A 14,675-nucleotide genomic window follows, 5' to 3' on the forward strand; every position below is an offset into this window, starting at 1 on the left:
ACCGAGTTACTTGTTGAAGCACATTCTCCCATACCAACCACCCTATCTGTACCCTGTGATCAGCTGGTGAGAGGAAGGAACTTCTCACTTCCCTGCTGGTATGCACAGTTGGTGGAAGCTCCGCAGCGTTTGTGCTGTCAAGTGAACACTTTCTTATTTTCCCAGGCATTTTGGGTAAATCAGCGATTTCCACTTGTTGAGTTTTTTATTTTCTTGCACTGCTGTATTTTACTGTTCATTTTTTTTAACGATTATTTTTAATGAACGTATATTCCCATGGTTGTCTGTATATTTTGTTAACATGTTGGAAACTGCTTTTGGATCAGTATGATGTGATGAAGGGTGATCTTTAAATTTTGCAAATAAAACAAAACATGGGGAAAGTTCTCCTGACCCTAAGTGGTTTAGGATTTTATAGGTTAAAGCACTTGAAAATGTGCCTAGAAATAAAATGGTAGCCAGGTTAAGATCTTGGAATACTGAAAAAACATTTTCCCTACTATCAGTACAAATCTGTCCCTGGGTTCTGAAGTAACGAAGTTTCCAAACAGTCTTTAGAAAGGCCCTCTTAAAAACGCATTATAGTACTTCAATCTGGATGTTGGGAGAGCACAGATAACCATGGCCAAATCTTGTTTTCCAAGAATAGCCACAGTTGGAGTACCATCCAAATTTGGTTGAAGGCATATGACTTCTACTGCCAAAATTAAATTGGACCCTTCAACCCCAATGCACAAAGCAAAGAACAACTCAGGTCCAAGGTTACAGATAGGTAGCCGTGTTGGTCTGCCATAGTCAAAACAAAAAAAAAAAATTTTTTCTCCTTCCAGTAGCACCTTAAAGACCAACTAAGTTAGTTCTTGGTATGAGCTTTCGTGTGCATGCACACTTCTTCAGATACACCGAAACAGAAGTTGCCAGATCCTTCTATATAGTGAGAAGGTGGGGAGGGGTATTACTCAGAAGGGTGGTGGAAATGGGTGGTTGGCAGATAGCTGAGATGAGCCTGTTGACGGCTCTTAACGACTGCAATAGGTCTTACAGGAAAAAGCAAGGGGTGAGAAGGTGAAAAATGGCTTTGTCATGTATAATGAGATAAGAATCCAATGTCTTTGTTCAGACCAGGTCTCTCCAGGTCCAAGGGTTAGTGTTAGCCATGTATTATGAACAGAAATAAATTTGGGGAAGACCAGTAGTTCAGTGATAGTGTGGATGCTTTGCAAGCAGAAGATCCCCAGTTCATTCTCCAGCATCTTTACACAGAAAGTAGCCAGTTCTGAATGAGATGGACCCAGTTTGACTTGGAACAAAACAGCTTTCTATACTCATGATTAATTCACCACAAACAAGTCAATAGTACCATTTTTGCAGCCTACAGACTATTTTAGGTTGTCCATTCTCTCAACTGAAAATATATTTTAAAATTATCCATAAAAATATTAACAATATGGAAGACAAACTACCATCTAAAGTACGTTGAACTACTTTATTAGCTTCTATCTGTATCTACAAATGTTGACTTAATAATAAACATATGTTTTTGGGCTTTCATGCTGAATCCATAAAAGGACCAAACATATATAACAGCTTAATTTTCCTTAAAGGAGAATTGTCCCCTGCAATTTACCTTTCCTTCACATTCAAATGAATGAGCGAAAGCTGCTGATATTTCGGCTACAGGAAAGAAAGACTTATTTTGGGAACTGCTTCACTTCTCAGGAGACAGCTCCTATTTTGAAAGGATTTTTACAACAAGCCATTGTTCTTTCATGCCCAAGCAAAAAGCAGAAGTGCTGCGACACCTTACGGATGAGCTGTTCAGAGGTTTTGCAGACTGTGACCTTTGAGTGCACACACCCGCTCCCCCATGACCAATTTCCCTTTGAAGCACTGAAGCACTTTTTGTTCTCCTGCTTTTGGCTAATGTCTATGCTTCAGGATTTTGTTTTAGTGGGTCGCACAGAAGCCATCAGCTTGCAATGCTTGAGTACATTAAAACATATGCTTTCCTTGCTCAAGTTTCTGAGGAAGCATTATTGAAAATTCTATGTCCATAATAGATTCTCTACAACAGCAAAAAAAGGTGTCCTTATCAAACTTCATGTTCAAGATTATGGGTGAAATTCAATGCTTATCTTATTCTTTGAATGCTGCTGTTCTATTTCTGGAATGGCTTTTAATCCACTGGCGGTTAAACAAGACAGCATAAGAAGGGCCTGCTGGAACATGCCAATGGTACAGCACCCTGTTCTCACAGTGGCAAAATGGGATTCCTCTGAGTAGCCCGCTACCAAGGCCTGATTGTAAGAACGCTCTTCCCAGCAACCAGTATTCAAAGGCATGCTGCCTCTCAGATTGGAGGGACAAGATAGCCACAAATTTGTCAGATCCTATTTTAAAGCTATCAAAGTTTTTGGCCATCACTACTGTATTTTCCACGCCATAAGACACACCTGACCATAAGACGCTCCTAGTTTTTTAGAGGAGGAAAGCACACACAAAAATATTCTGAATCAAATGTTGTGCTAAACTATTTAAAGCAGCAAAGCAGGTGGCTCCTGTCCGCTTTGCTGCTTTAAAACGAGCGATGGAGGAGGGAAGGAAGGGGAGCCATGGCTCCCGTCCATCCCCCCTCCTCAGCTTGCTTTAAAGCAGCAAATTTAAAGCAGCAAAGCTGGTGGCCCCTGTCTGCCTTGTTGCTTTAAAGTGAGCCAAGGAGGGGGGAAGGACGGAGAGCCGCCTGCTTTAAAGTGAGCTGCAAAGGAGGGACGGACAGGAGCCACGGCTCCCCTTCCTTCCCTCCTCTGTGGCTTGCTTTAAGGCAGCAAAGCGGACAGGAGCCGCTTACTCGTCCCTCCTCCATGCAGCATTCGCTTCAGAAGACACAGACATTTCCCCTTACTATTTAGGAGGAAAAAGTGCGTCTTATGGAGCGAAAAATATGGAACTTCATTTGGGAGCGAGTTTCATAGCTTAAGAAAAGGAATTGATCTTCTCCAGTTTCCCCTTCCCTCTGGGGTCCCCTGTTCAAGAGGGTTGAGAGACCCTCCAAAACAGCATGGACACTACTAGTGAAGGAGGAACCAGAGAAAGTAACTTCTCTTCTTACATTGGACGACAAATCAGACAGATCAAAAGGATTTCACCCTGTGCTATTAGAATACAGTTTTGAGTTTTGGAACACAAGGAAGCCAGACATATTTTTTGCCTTTTTAAAGAAGAATGACATCTGGACAATTTAAATATAATGAACCCATGTTCTGTCTGACCACATATGTAGCAGTATTCCAAACTCCATCTGAAAAAGTGCACAGCTGAAGAATTCAGACCTAACTGAAAGCAAAGTGTGAAATCTTTTCAAATATTATGCTCTCAAAAATCGCTCAGGAGTATTTTAATTCTCCTCTTAAATGTATAAAGTAAAATGCATATGAAGTGCATGGTAACTTAATGCTCCTTAGGCAACGTATGAATTAAGCATACAGTGCTGTCTCTTCAACTTTAGTTTGGCAAAGGTTGCTAGTGAAAGACATACTGCAGAAACTGTATATTGCTACAAAATGGTCCTAAATAGTTTCACTGTGCAAACATCAAAACACTGATAAAGCCTATAACTAAATGTATTAAATTTCATTAGGACATGAAACTTAACATTCTAGTGCTATTTTAGATGAGCAGATGCCAGTCAAAATCACATCTTAAGAAGATCAGACAAAGGCTCAGATAGAATCATTTATCTGACACAATACCCATATATAACACAGCACTTCACACAATTACTGAACAGTGGTTCTGCAATGGCCTTTTACCCCCTGAGACAATTGCCCTGTGTTTCACAGGAAGACAGAGACAGTTCCTCTCTTCTATAGCATTCATGCACTCTGCTTTGAACACAATGTCCTGGCAAGAACCCATTTTTGAACCAGCAACATAAAATTCTTCTAAGGCTGTTAATAGTGAGACAGTATTAACCCGGGCAGGAGGGAACTAACACAGCATTACTGGGCATAACAGGGCCAAGTTCCCAAAACTGTATCTAGGAGGATTATCAGTAGAAAACACTATTTAAAAATGAAAATGAACACAACCTATTTATAAATACTGGTGAAAAGTCAGCACAGTGCACTGAGATCTCACCACACACTGGCCATACAATTTAAACCTATAAAAGTAAGAAACTTGTTGAAATCTGCACACCCTTAAATCTGGCATTCTCAGATTCTGTGCACTGTTCTTCTGCCAAGTTTTGTGCCTGTGCTAGGCTGTTACAAAATACAGCAAAACTACAGAGACCTGAACATTAGTATTACATTTTTAGTCAGCAGTATCCTTTGGACTCAACCATTTTGAAGTTTGTTAAGTGAATATTAACATCCTTGAGCTGACCTCCTGTGATCCTAATTACACCATCCTATATAGACAGGAGCCTAACAATGACTGCTACACATCAGTGAAGCAGAAATTACTCATACCCACATTCCACTGGCAAGCTACCAGACACAGAATTATTCAGTACAGAGTCACAGCTGATCAGGGGTATATCTCCCAGCTTGTGCTCAAGTGATCTATGTCAGAAAGTGATTATATGAGATTAATTTGGTGGAACACCATCTTCAGCTGCAAACGCAAACCTATGAAGATGAAAGAAAGGTCAACCGATGACTAATACACATTGTACTTCTCAAGCCATTTTATCATCTGCTGTACTTTTATTGGGCATTAACAAGCAGTAAATCTTCCATGGATGCAAAGCCCAGAGGCCTAGGTGACTGGCTGCTTCAACTTGCTGGAATTAATACATAACCAAAATATTTTTTTTTCCAAATGCAGCTCATCAACTATCATAGCAAATGGGAAACAGGTACTCATATGGAAACTGCTTCTTTTAAAACTCAGCTGTCTTTACTATAAAAACAAGATTACTTATGAATCATTGGTTTTTGAAGAACAATTAATCTTTCTTACACTAAATGCACTAGCTTTATCTGTTAAATTAGTACAACGGACAAGGACACTGTTTTCAGCAGAAGCACAATTAACTTAGCATTCATTTCATTTTTTGTGGAAAGGAGTGATACAACTACATGGCTACAAACACCAGCATTTCATAGTTTGAGACAATAAACAGGATATTGTATCTTTGTGTGCATAACAATAAATATCTGAGAATATTTTATAATTCACATTTCAGACAGTTTAACATGATCTTTGTTATTTGTGCTTTGCTCCAATCCCAAATTTAGCTGTTTAATCATATGCTGTTCATTTTGTCGGACCATTATTATGTCAAGTTACTGAAATTCTAAGACTTTTATAAGAGCTTTCACCAGATCAAAGAAATCTTAGTCAAACAATTACACAAATTTGTAGTTAATTGCAACCTCCCAAATTTGCATGTATAAAAAGGATTACTACAGAAAACAGCTCTTTTTTTAAAGATAATGCACACACTTTTCTAGCAGGCTCCATATTGGAAGAGGCATTCTCTTCTACGAAAGGGAGAAGGGGAAATTGATATTCTAAGAAGGTGCATGCTACCTATAGCTTTCCTAAGTTCTTGCATTAAAATGAGTTAATTAAAAAAAAAAATCTGCCCAATCAGAAGCATCAGTTTTGGTTGATCAAAAAGCTTCTTTTTTCACACGTTGACTACAGCCATACTGCTGACCAAAGGACTGGAGCAACTCTCTTGTGTGGAAAAGTTTTCACATTTGGGGCTCCTTAGTTTTCAAAAAGGCAGGCAAGAGGGGACATGACAGAGGTATCTAGAAACAGAAACAGTGGATAGACAGAAGTTTCTCTCTCTCTCCTACTCTCCGACACATATCACTAGAATCCAGGGTCATCCAATGATGAATTTCATGAACCTCACCTGACAAGTCTACTGCACATGTTATAACATTCCCACACAGAAGACTGTTAATTGGTAGAACTAACTAACCAACCAACCTGCATTTAGACTGGTATTATTTGCAAAAACTGGCTACTATGTCCCATAAGCTCAGGATGAAACCTTACATGTTTAATCATCACACATGATATACACCAACTTGTATTTATTTCCTCCAGAAAAACAGCTTTCATTGGGAAGTTTTTTTAAAAGAAATAAAAGCTTTAATTTAACAACGTACTAGGATCCATAAAAAGCCATTTTACCAAGAAAAACGATATTAAAAAAACCAAAACAGTGAAGCAGCCTGTGGTAGCATATTTGGAGAAATGTAGGAGTAGTCTATTCCTTATAGGTTTTGAGTTATTCCAATGAAATACAAAAGAGAGGGGAATGGGGGAAGATCACAATACTTACTTCCAAGCTCCCTCTCTTGATTGGATTCAATACAAGTAGTTTTTTCAGTAGATTTTCACAGTCTGTGGACATATAGAATGGTATCCGGTACTTCCCCCGTAATACTCGTTCTCTCAGTTCCTTTAGAAAAACCAAACAAAGAAGAACATCTACTATTGAGACAGAAAAATTGAAGACTAGACTTAGCCATTTCAAATCTCAACTGTACCTTTAAATTCTGACCATCAAATGGCAACGATCCACTGACTAGAGTGTAAAGAATGACTCCGAGACTCCAGACATCCACTTCTGGCCCATCATATTTCTTTCCTTGGAAAAGTTCAGGGGCAGCATATGGAGGGCTTCCACAAAAAGTGTCCAGTTTGTTGCCTATAGTAAATTCATTGCTAAAACCAAAATCTGCAATTTTAATGTTCATATCTCCATCGAGAAGAAGGTTTTCTGCCTGAAAAAATGAGAATAGAATTTTAAAGGTAAGTATCAACATAACAGTATGCCATAACTTCATTACGAGAAGAACTAGTCATTCTACAGAGCTTTGTGTTTTGCTATACGTTACAGCATAACAGGCAATCACCAGTACTGAGAATGCAGAATGTTCTGGAACGGCAATTTTATATAAGATGGGATCTAATATATATCCTTTCATGATGAGAAGAGGGCAGGAATTTTTAAAATCCTGTATAGATTTTGTACGATTTAGCCGACAGTACACCTGCTGCCATCAATGGGACATATGTACACATATCAGACACAGTGCAATCCTATGCATGTCTGCTCAAAATAAGTTTCCTTGAGCTTAATGAGCCTCACTCCCAAATACGTGTGTATAGGATTGTAACCTAAACAGCTACAGAGATAATGTTGCCCTGGATCTTTGGAGAATGGAAAAATCTAAAAGAGAAATTAAAATAATGACTGGACTGTTTAGGAATTAAAAAGACACAGGCAAAACAAATGAAAACTCATACAGTGATTCCTATATGAAACAGAACCAGGTTTTTCTTTTGTCTTTCCCTCTTTCCTGCCCCTTAGCCAGCTGACTCCATAAAATGAATCAGGTCTAATGCCGTCTTCTTTAACAATTATACCTTAAGATTGCTGTTGGCTCCAAAGGTTTGCTTCTTCAATGTTAAGAATGTGCACTCCTCTAGATTCAGATTGTCTCACTTAACGCTCTTTCAGCGAATCTCACTGTTCCTTAATCATTAAAAGCATTTGCGCTCAGGATAACTCACAGTGACTTCTATCTCTAAAGGATCACATAGATGGGCCCATAGTCAAAGGCAGATTGATGAGCAGCTTTCAAAGCACTGAGAGCTTGAAGCAGAAGCTGAGCATGACACAGAGCCTGTGCTTAAGGTTCACTTTGAGGGAAGAGTAAAATGAATTTGGCAGTGACTTTCTGGGATAAACTGAAGAAGGGAAGATACAGCAGAACAGAGGGCCAAGAAGCCAGATGCTCTATGATGGTACAATGAGAGATGAAAACAGCCAAGACAGTGGTTTTCGAATTGGAAATAAAGATTGTGGAGAGTTAAAAAGCAGAAGACGCTTCATTGCTGAACTTTTTACAAAGAAACACATACAGATGTGCCTTCACATGCACGCACGCTTGGTCATCAAGATAGGGCTCTCAATGGAGCTTCTATTTTATAGCTGCAAACCATTATCCACAATCATGAGTAGAATCAGATTTGCTGACATGGTTAGCAAAAACGTGTGCAAATGTAATACTAGTGAAAATTAGCTCTAAAATTTAAAGGGGGGGGGGACTTATATCCAGAGGGAAGGACTGCATGGTAATTCTAAAGCAGGCATGGCCAAACTTGGCCCTCCATCTGTTTTGGCACTACAACTCCCATCATCCCTAGCTAACAGGACCAGTGGTCAGGGATGAAGGGAACTGTAGTCCCAAAACAGCTGAAGGGCCAGGTTTGGCCAGGCCTGCTCTAAAGGAATTGTTATGGCTTAGAATAAGAGAAAGGAACAGCATAAAGCTGCAAGGCAGCATTCCCAATCTCCTAGGCAGTCAGGAGAAGAGGCAGTATGATGACTGCACTGAATCATAACAGGGTGGGATTAAAGTTTCCCTGGACTGGAGACTAGGAAGATTTGGGCAGTGAGTCCCACTTTTCTTCAGGGGAAGAAAGGACTCATGACTTACATGCCTGACAAACATGGGGAGAGACTAAGCAGCAATTTATTATATATTTTACAAACTTACAAAGTGGGCAGAAAGAGCACATAAATTGTTCTGCTTCCATGCAGTTTGAGTTCTTAAAGGATGGGAAAAGGCGCATACCTTGAGATCACGATGAACGATGCACTTTTGATGACAGTACTGCACAGCAGACACAATCTGAAATAAGAAATCTGGTTAATAAGCGAACATTTAAGAACGACTCCAAGAAGAATGCTTAACATTTATATAGTGAAGCAGATCAAACCCTACACTTCTATTATCTTCTTGTAACCTCTGCAGGAATCTTATGAGGTTGCTACACTATTGTCCCTTATTGCAAGTGGAACACTGACAGGGAGAAAGAATGGCTTGCCTAAAGCCACCAAATGAGTTATATGCAAAGGAAAGATTCCAGCCAGCGAATCCCTGCTTCATAGTGGTTCAGCCTGTTCATCGCTACACCACAATAGCCCCCACCAGCTCCAGAAAATGTATTGGAAACATGGCATCAGGTCAGAATACATGCAACGTTTATTCCTTTGTCAGCCCTTGAGTGCAAGCTTACTTTCCACACAGTGGTAACTACGCAAAAAATCAAAACCCAGAAAGCCATTATTAGTTAATTCGGGGGCGGGCGGGGGGGGGGCGTAACTGCCTTGTGCTAGAACAGTTCTGCAAGTACTCCCCTAAATTTTGCAAGCAAGTGGACTGGGGTGAATATGTCAATCAAAATGAAGGAGTCTTTTGTTTACGACAAAAAAGTCCAACTTAATCACATTTTTAAGATTCCTATTTACTGTAAGCGATATTAACAAAATATGCTGAGTTGCTGCAAACTCATTATGTGCTTCTGAATGCTCTCCTTGGTGCTGAACAAGTTGCCCAGGTTCCCCAAGAGTAAATTATGGCACACACACAAGCATTAAAAGGCATTTTGTTTTCAAAGATCTGAAAAAAACTTGCAATACAATCAAACTTGCCTGAAAGTCAAAAGAATGACCTTTGGATCCAACCCACTGAGAATATTCCTAAAGCATGCTCTAATACTTAAAATACTTAGGAACTAAAGCAACGGGCCTTTCCGCACTAGAGCTCTTTAATCCCGCTGAAGTGCTGCTGTTGCACAATAAAGTGGACTTTTCCATACAGCACATAAAACAGTATTATTTCCCCATTTAAACCATCCACATGGCAAAGGGAGGACTGTAGAAGGTAGAGAAAAGAGAAGAGACTAATTTCTGAAGGATTTAATTTTTATTTTTAAATGCACCCGCAGGTATGCACCCGCACAAAATAATTAAAATGAATAATTAAAATGAATAAATTAAAATGAATAATTAAAATAATTAAAATGAATAAAGCAGGTGGAGGAAGGCAGAATAAGGCACCAGTGATAGGTAAAAGGTAAGGTAAAGGGCCCCTGGACAATTAAGTCCAGATGACTATGGGGTGCAGCACTCATCTCGCTTCAGGCAGAGGGAGCTGGCGTTTGTCCACATGACTAAACCACTACTGGCGCACGAATGCCAGTACGCACGGAAACACCATTTACCTTCCCGCCGCAGCGGTACCTATTTATCTACTTGTACTGGTATGCTTTCAAACTGCTAGGTTGGTGGAAGTTGTGACAACACAGCAGGAGCTCACCCCGTTGCGTGGATTCGAACTGCTGACCTTCTGATTGGCAAGCCCAAGAGGCTTAGGGGTTCAGACCACAGCACCAACTGCATCCTGCACCAGATACAGATCTTCCTTGTTCTACTTCTTGGAGGCTAAATTCTTTCCTGCCAGTGGCTGAATATCCTTCCTTGTCATTTTTCTCCATTGAAAATTGTGCTGCCTCTGTTTCTGTCTTTTTCCTCTCTCCTCCCAGCCAAACTGTCCTTTGCTCCAGGAAGAGCAGAGGACTTGGTGCTAGTCAGTCTCTCTTGATCAGGGGTCAGCAAACATTTTCAGCAGGGGGCCAGTCCACTGTCCCTCAGACCTTGTGGGGGGCCGGACTACACTTTTTTTGGGGGGTGGGAATGAACGAATTACTATGCCCCACAAATAACCCTGAGATGCATTTTAAATAAAAAGGCACCTTCTACTCATGTAAAAACATGCTGGTTCCTGGACCGTCTACGGGCTGGATTTAGAAGGCGATTGGGCTGGATCCGGCCCCCGGGCCTTAGTTTGTCTACCCATGCTCTTGATAATCAGTGGTGTGCTAGTAGAAGTATCTCCATCAGTGACCCGGTCTAATTTTCAGTAGCATTCCCCTTCCTATCCCCATATAGCCTTTATACTGTAACTTTCTCTGTGCCTCATGGTTGGCTATACAGTGCTACCTTGGGTTAAGAACTTAATTCGTTCTGGAGGTCCGTTCTTAATCTGAAACTGTTCTTAACCTGAAGCACCACTTTAGCTTATGGGGCCTCCCGCTGCCGCCGCGTGATTTCTGTTCTTATCCTGAAGCAAAGTTCTTAATCCGAGGTACTATTTCTGGACCTGAAGTGTCTGTAACCTGAGGTACCACTGTATCTCTAATGGCCAGTGTTGTGACTGACTTGGTCTGCCCCCCTTCTCCTTCAAGACATTTTTATTGCTCAGTCCTACTGCATATTTGCTCAGGGTCGTCTTACTCCCACATAACTGTGTGCTGAGGAGAGTGACCAAGCTGATAATGGATCTGGAAAACAAGCCTTATGAGGAACGGTTGAGGGAGTTGGGTCTAGCTGTTAACCAAAAGGTTGATAGTTTGAGCCCACCCAGGGATGTCTGTGGGCAGGATGCCTGCATTATAAAGGGTTGGACTAGATTCCCTTCCAACTCTACAATTCTATGACTGCAACCTTCCTTAAAGCAATTTCAACCTGTCCTAGCCTTCCTACCATCAAGCTCTTTTTTATGACTTAATGTTTTTGAAGATTTGGTAAAGAAGAATTATGGGGAGAGGAGACCCAAATCATTCATGGCTGTAAGTTCCCTAAGCAAAATTCCACAGAAAAGTACAGAAGTTGGGAGGGCTGATGCAGGACTGCAGCATCCCTGTACATGTCAAAGAGCAGGCATCTGCAAAAAGATAAAAGAGCTGTACTAAAGAGATCTACATCTGTAGGCACTGTGTTCCTGTTCTGTTCCTTTGTAAAAAAAATAAAATATTTTTTTGATGTCCCCAAATAGATGAAAGAAGCACAGGGAAAATACTAGAGGGCCACTGCTGGATAATAAGAGATTATGTCGAGAAAAAATATGAGCGAACCAAGTCAGCCATTTCACACTTAATACCTAGTGTGAACAGGATCTACATTTCCTGCGCTTAGTTCACAACACTAAAACGTATTTTTTATTGAAGCCAGTATTTCAGGTTCACTTTATAAGACCTTTTTTCTTACCTGTCTAAATTTTGCACGTGCCTCTTTCTCTTTCATTCTTCCATGTGCCACCAAGTAGTCAAACACTTCTCCTAAAGCAGAATGGAACAGAATTATATTGCACAGGTTTCCCTGGTGACAAATCAAAGGGCTTGTCAGTCAACTAACTCGTTCCTTTAGCAGATGCCAGCACAAGGACTCTAATGCAAGAGGGCTTTCCCCCTTCAGCTTCCCCGCACCCTCCCAAGCTGCTTTCTGACTTATACTACCACCCAACCTATAACTGAAGCTTTAGGCTTCCCAACAACACCAAATTTATGGACATGGATCTGTTTCCTGAGATGTGTTCAAGAAATATCTTAAGCAACTCATAAAAATAGTATTTGGATTATTCCTTGTTGGAAGGAAAGGCCGGGCACATAGGTCTTATCAATAAGCAGTACAATAACCGAAGAAAATTAAACTGGTCAAATCTTAACACAAACTGGATTTATTTTAATCAGATTCATAGTTTTATTATAAAAGAACATGTAAAAACACAAGCTCTGACACTTTAACACAATTTGAAAATTTATTAAGCACAATGGATAAAGGAGAAAAATGATTAGTTTCTAAATTGTACTCTATATTGCTTAATGTAACTTACAGCTCTATGGAACTGGTTAAAAAGATATGGGAACTAATAGAAATTTCCCCAACCATATAATCAGGAAATCACTAATGAGAGTATGGGAGAGATACAAAGACTTATTGGAACAAAAGACCCCGTGGTGGCTTTCACCACATGAAGCATTATTGCTCAAACCACTTGGAAAGAAAGGAAAATGGCTCACATATGTTGATTTATTAAAGGACCATGATGGAAAATGGAAATTAAGAGATTATGATGAGATCAAAGACCACTTTAAGAGTTGGTTGCATTATCGACAACTATATGAAACACAGAAAGAAGACAGAAAGAAAGGATTCAGTTATACAAGATCTAGGTTTCAAACGGAAGTGATCGAAGGGAAAGTGAAATTACTGAAGGCCGCATACAGCATACTATTAGAATGGGAGACGAAAGATGAAGAGGTAAAATCAGTTATGATTAAATGGGTTCAAGATAGGTCACAACATTATGATGGAAGTTTGGGAAAAGTAATGGAAAACCTATTTTGGGTTTGGGAAAAATAATGGAAAACCTATTTTGAAATTTGGGAAAAATAATGGAAAACCTATTTAAAATTTACAGATTGTTCCCTACTGAAGGAGAATTACATGAAGATGATGTACAGATGGTACACGACATCAGTGCAGTTAGGGAAAATGTACAAAACTAGTTCAAATATATATTGGAAGTGTAAGGAAAAGGAGGGGACATTTTATCATATGTGATGGGATTGTAATGTAATTTAAAAAATTTGGGAAATGATATACAACGAATTGAAGAAAATGTTCCATTTAACATTTGTTAAAAAACCTGAAGCATTTTTGTTAGGGATTGTAGGGAAAGATCTGCCAAAAAAGCTGAAAAACATCTTCATGTATGCGACAACAGCCGTGAGAGTTCTAATAGCACAAGGATGGAAGACTGAAGAAACCCCAACTAGAGAATCATGGCAAGAAAAATTGATGGACTATGCAGAACTGGCAAAACTGGCATATAAGCTACATGACAAGGATAACTGTGACTTTAAAGATGAATGGGAACTATTTTAACTAGACTGACCACCCACAAATAAATAAACAAAGTGCTCCTCATCCAACCCTTTGATTATTGGAGAAACACAATCCAAACTGTGTGCAGATTAATAACTCAGTTTCTCATCCAGTGTAGGACATCAGCCTTGTCTTTCCTGAGCATGAAGAATTCATTCTTAGCAGAACTTCTACCACTTGAACTTCAAAATATGGGCTCCCAGGAAGAGTTTCTTTTCTATCAGCACCAAACTTCGACACCAAACCTATTATGCTTAACTGCTTTATTTAAACTTAACTCATGTGCTGCTGTGCATGCTGACTTCTCACACAACAGAAAATTAGGCAGTAAACCTGTGTGGACTATACTACTTCACACTGCAGAAAATAAGTCACATGCTGAAATATTCCTCCATGAAAAACATTCCCATACATAGAAATCCAGCATGTCAGGGAGTAGGTTAGGCTAGAACTCTTCTTCATTACATGCTAGGAATACTTTCTGGTTGTTGTTGTGTGTGTGTTTTTTTGGGGGGGGGGGTCGTGTAAGTCTCCAGATGCACTCTGAAGTATTTTTGTCCAGTCAAAGACCTACCAACTCATCTGCTGTAGGTGAGAACTAGGCTGTCCTTTTCAAGGACACAGACTATAAAGCAGCCTACATCAACGAAAGAGATAACTATGTCCTATGGAAACTATGGCTCTTATGCAGCTGAGTGTCATGCAATAGATACCAAAAGTATATCACAGCTCTGAGGTGTTATGCCAGCCCCACTTCCATCTTCAAATTCCTACATTTCAAATCGGCCCATAAAAGTAGAATGGAATGTTTGCTTACCTCCACTGGCATATTCCATAACTAAGTATAATGTTTTCTCTGTTTCAATAACTTCAAATAATTTAACTGCAAGATAAAAAGTTGATAACAAATTGCCTTAGCACAAACAGTAAAGAACATTTTAAAACAGGTAAAATGTTATTTCTTATCTACGTCAAAATTTAATGGATATCCAAGTCAAAGTTTGGCTCTAGAGATGAAATTTGTAGAAGTAAAACCACCCACTTCTCTAGAATCAGTTAGAAAATGGCCATATTTTGTTTTTGCTGAAGTTAAATGCTAGATGCGAAAGTAGAACAACTAAGAACC

At 39.7% G+C, this 14,675-nt stretch overlaps 1 protein-coding gene across 10 annotated transcripts in view; it reads right to left on the minus strand.

Moving 5' to 3' along the window:
- MARK1 (microtubule affinity regulating kinase 1) overlaps positions 1 to 14,675 on the minus strand; it is a 70,802-nt gene that overhangs the window by 19,201 nt on the left and 36,926 nt on the right. For all 10 annotated transcript variants that reach the window (XR_014545824.1, XR_014545825.1, XR_014545826.1 and 7 more), the window contains 5 exons: positions 14,367 to 14,432; positions 11,870 to 11,940; positions 8,613 to 8,669; positions 6,516 to 6,752; positions 6,308 to 6,427 (listed from right to left, as the gene is read on the minus strand). Coding sequence is in view for 7 of the 10 variants with exons in the window: in XM_083605089.1 (XP_083461215.1) it covers positions 6,308 to 6,427; positions 6,516 to 6,752; positions 8,613 to 8,669; positions 11,870 to 11,940; positions 14,367 to 14,432 (551 nt within the window). In the remaining 3 variants the exon portion in view is untranslated. The remainder of the gene's footprint in view (positions 1 to 6,307; positions 6,428 to 6,515; positions 6,753 to 8,612; positions 8,670 to 11,869; positions 11,941 to 14,366; positions 14,433 to 14,675) is intronic.

This window comes from Podarcis filfolensis (genome assembly GCF_964270895.1).
Source record: "Podarcis filfolensis genome assembly, chromosome: 3".
In the NCBI taxonomy this organism is placed as follows: domain Eukaryota; kingdom Metazoa; phylum Chordata; class Lepidosauria; order Squamata; family Lacertidae; genus Podarcis; species Podarcis filfolensis.